At 35.0% G+C, this 12,731-nt stretch overlaps 1 protein-coding gene across 3 annotated transcripts in view; it reads right to left on the bottom strand.

Moving 5' to 3' along the window:
* Positions 1 to 12,731, bottom strand: part of NUPL1 (nucleoporin like 1) — a 55,397-nt gene that overhangs the window by 3,342 nt on the left and 39,324 nt on the right. For 2 of the 3 annotated variants that reach the window (XM_011999948.1, XM_011999949.1), the window contains 3 exons: positions 9,938 to 10,036; positions 8,102 to 8,197; positions 4,415 to 6,862 (listed from right to left, as the gene is read on the bottom strand). In XM_011999948.1, coding sequence (XP_011855338.1) covers positions 6,693 to 6,862; positions 8,102 to 8,197; positions 9,938 to 10,036 — 365 coding nt within the window. In that variant the 3' untranslated portion in view covers positions 4,415 to 6,692. Of the gene's footprint in view, positions 1 to 4,414; positions 6,863 to 8,101; positions 8,198 to 9,937; positions 10,037 to 12,731 lie in introns of those variants that run through there. The other variant, XM_011999950.1, reaches the window with a different exon arrangement.

The following is a 12,731-nucleotide window of genomic DNA, read 5'->3' as shown; positions in this document are numbered from 1 at the left end:
TTTTTTTTTTTTTTTTTTTTCTAAAATCTGAAACACACTTCTTGTCCCAAGCATTTGAGATAAGGGATACAAACTTCCTCTGGAGGGTGAAGTATTAGTTGCTTTTTATTTTAAACCCCTTTATGTTGTTCAAATTTAACATTTTAAATTAAATACATGGTTCTTTAAACTTGTAAATACTTCACAAAATATAAACCATATTCATACTTATTCCTCAAAGCCACGTATTTTCTTGATTCCCTCGGGCCAAATTAATCTCCTCATACACTCGAGAATTTTTCTTGTATCCTTATAACTTAAGAAAGCCCACTTTATATCAATTTATGTAAAGTTAAAAGCCTGCATAGACTGTGCATAGACTGCCTGGGTTTGAATTCTGGCCCATTCGCTTGCTAGTTGAGTGGTGACTATTATTTAACAACTGTGCCTATTTTCTCACCTGTAAAAAAAAAAAAAAAAAAAGGAACAACAGTACCCAGCTCACAGGACTGAGGACTAAATGAGTTAATGTATGGCAACTCATAAGAGTAGATCCTGGCCCCTACTTAGCACTGTTAGCTATTATCGAGTATAGACAATATCCTACCCATATTTGTATTCCTAAATTCCCAGCAGTGGAGCACACAAATTATTAAGTAATGTTTACTGAATTAAACTGACTTGCTACCAGGGGGATTAAAAGAGGGGTGGTGATGACAAGAAAGTTCTCCCCAAGTTAATTCCGCAGCACACTTGTCAGCAATGAAACCTTTGTGAGCCTGGCAGGTTTTTTGTTTCTATTAGCTGACAGACTAGGTAGAAAAAACAAATGCGTTCTATTGAATGAATGTGAAAAAGGCAAAAACCATTCTGGGCCACAATCAATTTTTCCATTAATCCCTACTCTCTCCTATGAATGTTGCCGTCTCTCATTCTTGCCTGTTTCCATGGTTCTCTTGAGTTTTTTTTTTTTTTTTTTTTTGAGATGGAGTCTCGCTCTGTCGCCCAGGCTGGAGTGCAGTGGCCGGATCTCAGCTCACTGCAAGCTCCGCCTCCCGGGTTCCCGCCATTCTCCTGCCTCAGCCTCCCGAGTAGCTGGGACCACAGGCACCGCCACCACGCTGGGCTAAATTTTTTTCTATTTTTAGTAGAGACAGGGTTTCACCGTGTTAGCCAGGATAGTCTCGATCTCCTGACCTCGTGATCCGCCCGCCTCGGCCTCCCAGAGTGCTGGGATTCCAGGCGTGAGCCCCCGTGCCCGGCCAGGTTCTCTTGAGCTTTTTCTAAAGGGCCTGTTGAAGTTTATCCGCACCAGCAAGTCTCACTTGGTCTGGGAATGTGAGGGGGAGTCATACAAGCCTTCCAGGAAAGGTTTTCCTGTTAAACTTCTGACAGTTCATAAAATTCAAATAGTCAACATTGCTCTGCTTACCTTTTCCAAGGTGGACATAACCCCCCACCGCCCCCATGGTCCAGCTGCTGGACCATAACCTCTTCATAGGGAACCAGCAGGAAAAGGTCAAAGATGGACTGCACAAGTCCAGCTCTTGCTTCTTTATAACACTCTTTACACCACAGATACTATTCCCTCTCTTTTTAAATCACATAGACCTAGGTACTTACCTTACTTTGCCCTATCTGGTCTATTACGTACTTGTAGTTTCCCCCATATGAACTGTGTAATCACATTACCTTCAGTGCCTTTGTTAGTCATGAAAATCAGCATGCTATTCCTGTATCAGAGACAGGCAGTAAAATACTGTGCTTTGGAATTAAACAGAGCTGGGTTTAAAACCCAGACCTATGACTTAGCTATGCGACCTCAGATAAGTTCCTTAACGTTAGCCTCAGTTCCTTCATCTATAAATTGGGTATTTCTGCTTTATACGGTAATATTCAGACTAAACAAGGTCAAGTATATAAAGTGCCGAGAGTGGTACCCAGGACAGACTAAGCACCCAATAAATGGGAATGTGATGTAAGAGGCAAACAGGACTTTGTGCAGGAGATTTAAGTTAGGTATGCCAGCTCAGACTCCCCAGGACACTGGCTCATGTTAGCAAGGCCCAGAATCCTGTGACTGAACAAGCCTGTCTTGGTGTGTGCTTTAAAAAGTGTGGCAAAGTCAGCTTTATTCACAGAAAAGGTAGGACACTAATTCGGATTTACTATATGATCATCAGAAAGGACAGGTAAATTAACTGGTTGTAATAATGTAAATGACCTCATACCTACTACGGGATAAAAATTTGCACTCAAATAAATTCAAGATGGTTAGTAAAAATAAACAATAATCTAATAAAAAGTTTGCTAAAAGAATAAAAGACCCAAGAAATGCATATATCATGCTGTGCTTATTGTTGTCAATTTCCCCCAGGACATATTATTTTGTGTAAATCCAATAAAAATCTCAGTAGAATTTTTTGAAGAAAAATCAAACTCAATAAAGTACAGACTACAGTTCATCTTAAAGACTAAGTGTCCTAGATTAGCCTCCCCACACAAAAACAAACAAAAAGGGTAAGACAGAGCAGCTTCCTATCAGGTATACAAATAAAGCATCTGGCTACAATGATTAATGCAGTGGGGTATTGGTGCAGGAACAGCTAATGCTTCTCAAGTGTCAGGGCTTACACTACCCAAATGCTTTAGATTATTAATACAAACCACCCATGTATATTATCCTCATTTTCCAGACGATAAAGCTGAACTCTAGAAAGGTTATGTAACTTGCTTAAGATCACACATGGTCAAGGCAGGATTCTGAACACAGCTGACTAGACATACCTCTCAGGAAAAATATTAATACCTATTATCTACAGAGGTCCTCCAAATCATTAAGAAAAAACCCTAATTTCGTATAAAAATTGTCAAAGGACATAATAAGCAATTACACTCACATACAAATAGCTGGTACACGTTAAAAAGTTTGACCTCACAGACTTAGGATTACAATTAACTAGGATCACAAAGAATACTAGGAAATGGATATACATGCTGGTAGAAGTACATATTTGTATAGCATTTTGGGAAGGCAATGTGACATTAAAAAACACAATTTATGACTTTTCAGCAATTTCTTTCCAGGATCAACCCTAAAGAAACTGAAATAGTCAAATGAACCTAACCATCCATCAACAGAGAATAGTTGGTGTGGTGTTTGTGTGTGTGTGTGTGTGTACACGATGGAACACCACACAGCCACTAAACGGAATGAATTGACTGGGCATGGTGGCTCACACCTGTAACCTCAGCACTTTGGGAGGCTGAGGCAGGCAGATCACCTGAGGTCTGGAGTTCCAGACCAGGCTGGCCAACATGGTAAAACCCCATCTCTACTAAAAATACAAAACTTAGCCAGGCGTAATCATGCCTGTAATCCCAGCTACTCAGGAGGCTCAGGGAGAACTGCTCGAACCCAGGAGGCAGAGGTCGCAGTAAGACGAGATGGCATCAGCCTGGACGACAAAAGTGAAACTCCATCTCAAAAAAAAAAAGAATTAATGGCATTCGCAGCCTGGATCGGATTGGAGACTATTATTCTAAGAGAAGAAACTCAGGAATGGAAAACCAATCTCTAAGTGGGAGCTAAGCCATGAGGATACAAAGGCATTAAGAATGATACAATGGACTATGGGAACTTAGAGGGGAAGGGGTGGGAAGAGGGTGAAGGGTAAAAGGCTACAAATTGGGTTCGGTGTATACTGCTCAGGTGATGGGTGCACCAAAATCTCACAAATCACCACTGAAGAATTTACTCATGTAACCAAATACCACTTGTTCCCCAAAAACCTATGGAAATAAAAAAATTTAAAATAAGAATTACATTTCCTAAAAAAACACAAAACAGAATAGTTGGAACAGATCATTGTACACCCATTCTATGGGACAGTATGTAAAAAGTAAATCTATATGGACACAGAAAAATGCTGATGATGTACCAATAGAAGGGAAGAACAACAAGTCCAGAACATAGACTTTTTAACCCATTTCTTAAAAAAGTAAAAAGAGGGATCTAAGAGAATAAAATGTGATTTAAAAAAAAAATCAGAGAGAATATAAAAGAAAAAGAAAAGAGAGGTAACATTTATATACTCTTTAAGACACATTTAAAAGGGTCTACAAGGATACATATCAAACCATTAGAGTGCACACTAGGAAATGGAAGGGAATTAGGGCCTCAAAGTTCAAGGGGATTTTTCCTTTACTCAATATTCTTCTTTGTAACTAAAAATGTTCACGGTTTTTGTCATTTTGAGAAGACAAAAGCAAGTGAGAAATAATTTACCATTTTTATGTTCACTCTTCTGTTTAAAAAAGAGCAAGATGTATAAACCAATGAAGGGAATACACTAAAACCCAACCGGAGAAGAAAAGAGCAATAATAAGAAAATTACATATTAAGAACAGCTACTGACACCTATAAAGAATCAAAGCAACTGACACAATAAATTTTATTGTTTCCATAATAATAGGCTCTGGACAAAGACAATGGAGACAATGACAACACATTTAAACTCCTATAACAAATTAATCTTACAAATTTCCAGTGGCTCAACATATTAAAATGCAAAATATATAAAGAAAAAAACAAGAAATATAAATATTCAGATTTTTGCAGTACAATGAAATGTCTTTTAAAAAAAGTTTATTGTAATTGTGTATGTAATTCTGACAGTAATTCAAAACACAAAATCACACCTTTTCCCTAACTTCCCACGATCTGGATCTGGGAATTGCAATATTACAGAAATATGCAAAAATAAGCTTACTGCTCAGAGATAAATAATTTTCCTTATTTCAATGCATCAATGCACAAAAATTTCAATTCAAAAAAGCCAATCACTGCTATATGCAGATAAATAAAACAGATTTGACACTTTTACAATCAAACCCAACATTATACAAAAAATGTGTGTGCGTGAGCACGTACATGTGCGTGTATGCAATGCCTATTTTAGAAAAAAGGTGTCTTGATGAAAATGATTTTGAAAATAGTCACTGACACACATTATATACAAAACCTTTTATATAAAAAATTAAACTATTTTCAATGAAATTCCATGTTCACATCCTATCTGAAAACTGTAACTGAATCATAAATAGGTCTACTAATGGTTTCTCTCTGAAATCATGGCTAAGGCAGTTCTCTTTCCAAGGGTTTTCTTTTATATCCACCTGACGTCACTAATACTAATACTAATGTAGTCAAATACACAGATGCAACCTGACATGCCTATGCATTATTACCTGGAGCTCTGTTCACTGTTATAATGGGAGAATTTACAGTTGCTACAAAGAATAATTTTCTTGTTTAAAATATACTGGTTTCTCTATTCCAAATTAAGCACTTACTTAAGACATTAAGAGGCTGAGAAGCCACTCCATTTGGTGTCAATATCAATAGCCCTATAAGAAAGAACTCTGTATTGGAATAGCTAGAAAAGGTCTCACTAAAGTGAGAACTTTAGTGCATCCTTCACCTGCATAGAATCAGTTTGGCTAATAGCTCTTTGCCCCAGAACACCAGTCTGGAGTTCAAATATGCTCCTGAAAGTTCATCTCAGGTAAGAAAAAAACATCTCACAGAAGCAAATAAGGACACACAGGATAATAAAATTGTTAAAATCTGTTTGATGAGTCTTACAGCATTCCTCATTTGGAGGGGCTGCTACAGGTTAAGGTGGCAACAAAAATGGAAAAGGCCGGGGCAATAAAGTTGAGTTGGCCAAGTATTTACGCCAGTAACCATTTCAGTAAGTCTTTAAGCAAACAACTGCAATGACCTGGTACCTCTAGCTCATCATTCTACAAGCACTGAGGATATGAAGCTTTAAAGGTGAAAACTTGAATACCCTTAGAAAAGGGGAACAGTCTGAGGCAAAAGTTGTAGGCCTGTAAATATATATTTTATTTTCATTTTTTTGAAGACAGAGTTCTGCTCTTATTGTCCAGGCTGGAGTGCAGTGGTGCGATCTCAGCTCACTGCAACCTCCACCTCCCGGGTTCAAGCGATTCTTGTGCCTCAGCCTCCTCCTGAGTAGCTGGGATTATAGGCGCCTGCCACTATGCCTGGCTAATTTTTGTGTTTTTAGTAGAGATGGGGTTTCACCATGTTAGTCAGGCTGGTCTCGAACTCCTGACCTCAGGTGATCCACCTGCCTCAGCCTCCCAAAGTGCTGGGATTACAGGCGTGAGCCACCATACCCGGCGTAAATATATATTCTATATGCACACACAACTGTGTGTATTATTCTGTATATATTTACATACATATTCACAAGATGCCCTGCAGTGTAATTCAAAAGGCCTTTATCAAGGAACAAATTGATTCTAGTATAGGCCCTAGAGTTCACACCATCTGTATAAGAAACAAATGTGCATGTATTCACATAATGTAAACCTCATCAACAAAAACACTAGGTTAAATAGTGTTAGGTTAATGGTTTCTAACCATTATCAATCACTGATGTAATGAGAACATTTCTTACACTGAGAATCAAACTAAAAAGGAAACACAACTGGACTTTAAATTCACAAGAAAAAAGATGTTCAGTATGGCAAACATGAAGAAAGTTCAAATTCCAGAGTAGGGAAAAATATCAAAATTTTATAAATCTCCTGGGATGCAATTTAATTACTGCATCATTAGAAAAATAGACTCATAGAATGAACGGTGCTGTTATGGATTCTCTCAACACATCAACCCATGTTTATCTTTTTCCTCTTTTGTTTCCAGCTGGAGGTTTCTTCAACTGAAGGAGTTGTCCTCCTGTTCCAAAACCTGCAGAGGCAGGATTGGACACCCCAAAAGTCAAACCAGCTGATGCCGTGATGCCAGGATTGCTGAAGTTAAACCCAGATGTACTTGAGCTGCCAAAGCCTTATGTTTAGGGAAAAAAATATTCATATCAGAAGTTGAATTCCAAAATCAAATATAAAAACAGGGAGGAGCAGTAAATTTCTATCTAAAAGAATACATAATCTGTAAGAAATGCAAGTATCTTAAAGCCCTAAATTTCTCACATGAAACTTTAACAGGAAAATTTAGCTAACAACTAAGTGGCACCTTGGAAGAGAGTTTAGTGATGCAGGCCAAAAGAGAAACCTTAGCACAAATAACTACAATCTATACAAACTTCAAATTGCCAGAAACTTTCCTGTTAATTAAATATGTCAAGGTGCCTTCCTCCTTAGCCCCAACAACATTTTATCCACATGTAGAAGAGGGACATTCACATATCTGGACCTACCCTTGCTATCCCATGCACTCCAGGAAAGCGTCAACCCACAATATTCAAGACAATGAACAACAAAAAAGCAGTACTCACTGTTTTGATTTTATAAGAGCTTTTGCAAAATTAAGATCTAGTAGTACTACTGCCTAGTTAACTAATACAATATTTTGATTATAATCCTGATAACATGGAATCCTATTATTATCTTCCTCCACTGGAACTGCTGATTTTAAACACTACTTATATTAAGTGGAACTTCCTTTAAATTCTCTAAATTTAAACACATCTTTCACAGTATTATGTCATTATATTAGATATGGTATTTGTCCCTAAGCACTGCACATTAAAACAAGCCATATTTACCAATATAAATGCAAAAGTAGATGAAATTTGGAATTTCTCATAAGAAGAGTCAAAAAAATTATACCTATTTCAAAAATGAACAAGGAACTAAATTAATAATAAAGATTTGGTATTCTCAAAACCAGAGGGACTCTGGAATAGAAATCATTCTCCAGGATGAATTATGACAAGAAACTTGGTTAAACTTTCACAATGATGGGTTCCTTTTTGCAATAATGAAGAAAATGACTTAACCACGAAGTTAGTCACTAGGGTTCAAATGAATCTCTACTTAATTAGAAGATATAATTAATTATTAAATCAAACTAAGAAGTCTTGTTAGAAATATTTTACAAACCTGCCCTTTAGTTTATGAGAGAGATAAAGTAAAATGATTAGTTAGGCTTGCATACTTCATCCAGGGGGTAAAAACTGAATCAGGGAGGGAACTTTTTGGGTTACTGGAAATAACAACACATACTTTTAAATTAAATAATTTACACCTTTAAATTTGCCTGAAATCCAGGCAGAAACACACAAACCTGCACTAAGACTTCCTGAGGGTTTATTTGTTGTTCCAAATCCAAATGTGGAGGCCCCTGTGGTGCTGCATCCAAAACCAGAGCTAGTTCCAAATCCTAGTGGAAGGGTAATAGAAAAATATACAATGGCACATAAAACACAGGTTAAAGGATACGGACAAGTACAACCGAAAATCATCAGAGGTCTAATAGATACAGTGTTGAAAAACATGGCCTTATTAAGGAAATCTGCTTACTCCTTTGCATGAGACTTTCAGAAGAACCAGACTAATTCTGAAATAAAACGTTTACATCTATTTAGACTATGTTTGTGACCCAATTTTTAAAGAACAAGGCCATAAAAAAGAAAGTATTAGTATTTTCTCTTTTAAATGTGCTAGAAAATTTTACCCACCATTCAAGTATGATTTTAGTCAGTTACAAACATTTCCACTTTAGGGGTATTTCATTTCACAAATAAAGGACTAAATACATTAATAAGCATGACATGCACAACAATGTACACACTAAATACTACAAAGTTATTTTACTCTGCTCTTTCCCAATTTTAGTTAATTAAGAATCTGTACCACTGAAAAACTGCATAACTATAGTCAAACACTTTAAATCTACTCAGTTTAACAGCAGATTCCTGCCATACTACCAGCCAGTGTAACAGTGAAAAATTGGTGGTGAGAAGATCATGGTTTTTCTCTTAACAATACTATCTTAATCATTTAAAAAAGGAAGGATTTTTCATCACACAAAGGTCATGACATTCTCAGTACGTGAAGACTAGTTTCCACTCTCCTAAGAGCCAGGTGCTCTATAAATAAAGTTCAAATGCTTTTTCGGTTACTTTGCAATAGCTTAGCTAAAATACTGAGTGTGACAGCATCATTGCCTCTAACACAAAGGTCATGACATTCTCAGTACGTGAAGACTAGTTTCCACTCTCCTAAGAGCCAGGTGCTCTATAAATAAAGTTCAAATGCTTTTTCGGTTACTTTGCAATAGCTTAGCTAAAATACTGAGTGTGACAGCATCATTGCCTCTAACAATAAGAAATGTGATGGCAAATTAATTCTAGATTATAGGAATTATGCTATCTGCCATGATTCTAATAATTCCTAATTTAGAACAGTCTATATTAAACAACCATACTAGCTTATAGGTCTCCTGTCTTATATTTTAGTGGAAATAAGGGCAACTTACTCATTACATTATAATGTACCTGTGAAAATACAACCAACTTTCAGTTATCCATATCAAAGAATTGTGAATGTATTTGTATTTAGCATGATGTTTTTGCAGAGGACTTACCTTACTAAACTTATGAAAGTATTATTAAAATAAGCTTAATTGCTTATGTAAACAAGTATGTATATAGGCAAATTTGCCAAATGTGCTTAGAAATGGACATGAGTTTAGCTGTTCAATTCATAATAATTTCCCTAAGTACTCATTTTCAGAAAAAAGAAGATACTGATTAGGAGAATGTATATCATCCAGAAGTAGTTCAGACTCCAAACTAACATTAAGACTATTAATTTTAAGATTTTTAATTAAGATGATTAAAACTAAAGAATTCTCAAGTTCATGTGTCAGCATATTGCTCTGAAAACATGAACATGCCTACCTCTTAATTTTAATACTTTATATTTACTATTCACAGAAGATGGAATGATACTAAATCTAATATTAGAAAGCAATAATTATGTTTGAGAATCGTTTTTGCCAGATGGAACCTTAACTTCCAAAACAGCAGCAGATCCTCTTAGAAATTTTTTTTTTACAGGCTAGTATCAATTCAAATATATAATAGTTCAATGAAATATTAGAAAAGTTAAAGTGTACCTCCAAGGTTTGAAGAACCTAAGCCACTTGATTGCAAGCCAGTGCCAATGCCTGAGCCGAATGGCGTTCCAAAACTAACTCCCAGAGATGGCTGTGGCCCTGGTATAAAAAAAAAAAAATGGGGGGGAAAAAAAAACAAATTTGCCTTACTCTTTCAAGATTAAAGATTCTTTATGAAATTATTTTTAAAATGAACAGTGATTACTTTTAACTGATTCCATTTGTTAAAACTTAGTTTTCAGGATGTCTCTCCAGTCTAACTTAACTATCCAAATTGATATATCTAAAAATTAAAAAAGATTTTTAAAAAATTAACCTGTTCAGAACTAGACAATTAAAAGAGGCTTACCGCAATGAAAGATGAATGTTAGTTTAACCTACTAAATAATTTGAAATCTTTAATGTATCATAAATTATAGTTCCTTTAGATTTACTTCTAGAATTATTTTAGATCTCCTCACTTGTTCTGATAAAACTAGTTGGTATAATCAGTAAGCGGTTTTTAATTTTTTTTAATCAAGTTCCTTAGTGTTAGAGTCAAGTCTCAACTGATGAAGAGAGACTGACACTAACATGGCAAAACTATCATGTTATTTCATAAGAGTAAGTACCCAAAAAACTAGGCATGATTTCTCATATGAAATATAAATGATATATACAATAAGTAGATAAAAAACAAGACAATGTTTTATTTTATTAAATTTATTGTTCATTGTAAAGCAAATCAATTACACAGTAACATGACAATTCCAACTTGTTCACAAAAAGTGATAATTGAGTTCTAGTCTTAAGCTCTGCTACATTACACCACTTATCACCTGATTAAATAAGGTAATGAACATTTACAAAGGCACCGCTGTGTACCTTGACAGATTCAATACATTCAAGATTTCAATTCAGAAGTTTCTTTCCAACGTTTTGGAAAATGTACTCAGAAGCAGAACGATTAGTCATCCTTTTCCCACTTGTTACTTTAAAGATTTTGGCTGAGTTTGTTTGGCAAGAATAGCATCAAACTTACTAGCCTCTCTTTTAAACTACTATTTTTTTTTAAACTAAGCAGAATACAAAAATCTAAAAATCTCTCATTTGGATAAATAATTTATGAAAATTATTCAATAAACTTCATAGTACAATCTTCAGTTTTGTCTTTTTCAAGCACAGTGATCAGTGCATCTCAAAGTTGAGGGAACTGTCAAAGTAATACACACATTAAAATTTAAATTTTTAAAGAAATCAAAGCCTTCAAGTTGTCCAATGAAGAATGAGGTTTGTATATTAAAAAGGTAGTGTAAAATTATAAAGCATTTAAAGAAAAACAACCGAGGAACTACATTTTGCTACACTGGGACAGAAACTGGACTTTTCAAATAGCTTCTACCCAGAAAATAAACAATAACTAATAGCAGCCAGAATTCTTACACTACTATTAAAAAAATAATTTAACATTTTACATCCAGTTTGAGATCAATTTGAGAATAAAATACCTGCCTAGCAGCTCTTTTGTAAAATGTTACTATAGGAAAAAGAAACCAAGCATATTATTATACTTTCTGATTCCTAACAAAAAACATAAAAAAACACATGTCCAGTTTAACATTGAGAGACTTGTATGTCACAGGTTAAGAGGAGGCACTGCTGGTGGAAGACCCTAAAGAATAATGCACACCACAGCCCTCAGCCTTGTAAGTCATAAGAGTTACTCAAATAGCATGCTTTTTGTTGTGTGTGGGTCTATTGTTAAGAGCAACAGAACATAAGATTTTTCTAATCATCAATACTCATAATATAGATAATCAAGAACTATCTAATGATGACAAGACTTTTCATTGCACATCAGATACATGACATTTTTAGTTTTGTACCTTCACACAAATTCTGAAGGCAACATCATTTAAAAAACTCGTAGGCAAATGTATAACATTTTTTAATAGTAAAAACTCATGATAAATATCTCCCATGCCAAAGTACTAGCATATATTACACTCTGGCCACCATATGTATTAGTTTCACTATTAGAAAGCAGAGTCTAAATCCTTCAGGCAAAAGTTACGTAAACAATTCAAGAAGTCTGCTTTGAAATCTGAACTGTCATTCAATGAGAGGTTCTTATTTCCATAAATAAAATTAAGTTAGTAGTGATATATATCAATGACTGGCCAAAGTGAAATCTTCATGTAGAGTAACATTTTACAAAAGTTACCATATAATATATTCACACACAACAAAACCAGGTTTAGCACTGTAATTCATATTTTCCAGAGTAAATTCTACTTTCTTAAAAGTAAAACTGCATTAACAGAAAAAGGACTAAAGTGCTAAAAATATTTTATAATTTTCCATGATCACCCAAAATGCCTAATGTAATTAGTATGGTTATTTCTAAGTCACATTTTAAAATAATTTTTCTTTAAAAAACCTAAAATGCCTTTTCCCCAGTTTGAAAAGTTTTACTCTTACTGATTCAATGGGGAATGTTCCTTTGGTTATTAAATACAACAAAATCACAAAACCACAAGAAACTAAGATGAAATACTTAACGTTTCCTATTTAACACTACACCTTAAATGTCCAAACCTACACTAAGCTAAAAAGTAGGAATTCCTAACAAAACGTCTTGGCTCTCCTTAAAACAGCAGCTAAGTCACATAAGAAAAGTCTTATTATGTAAACATCAAGAACTCTTAAAAGTGTCAAAACACAACAGCAAAACTCAATCCCAGTACATTGCTAAAAAACCTATCCTAAATTAAAATTATACTGAAAAGCCTAATGTAAATGTCTTCAGTTTTTC

The sequence above is a fragment of the Mandrillus leucophaeus genome, unplaced genomic scaffold (genome assembly GCF_000951045.1).
Source record: "Mandrillus leucophaeus isolate KB7577 unplaced genomic scaffold, Mleu.le_1.0 Scaffold61, whole genome shotgun sequence".
NCBI classification, from domain to species: Eukaryota; Metazoa; Chordata; class Mammalia; order Primates; family Cercopithecidae; genus Mandrillus; species Mandrillus leucophaeus.
This window is presented reverse-complemented; position numbering and strand designations above follow the sequence as displayed.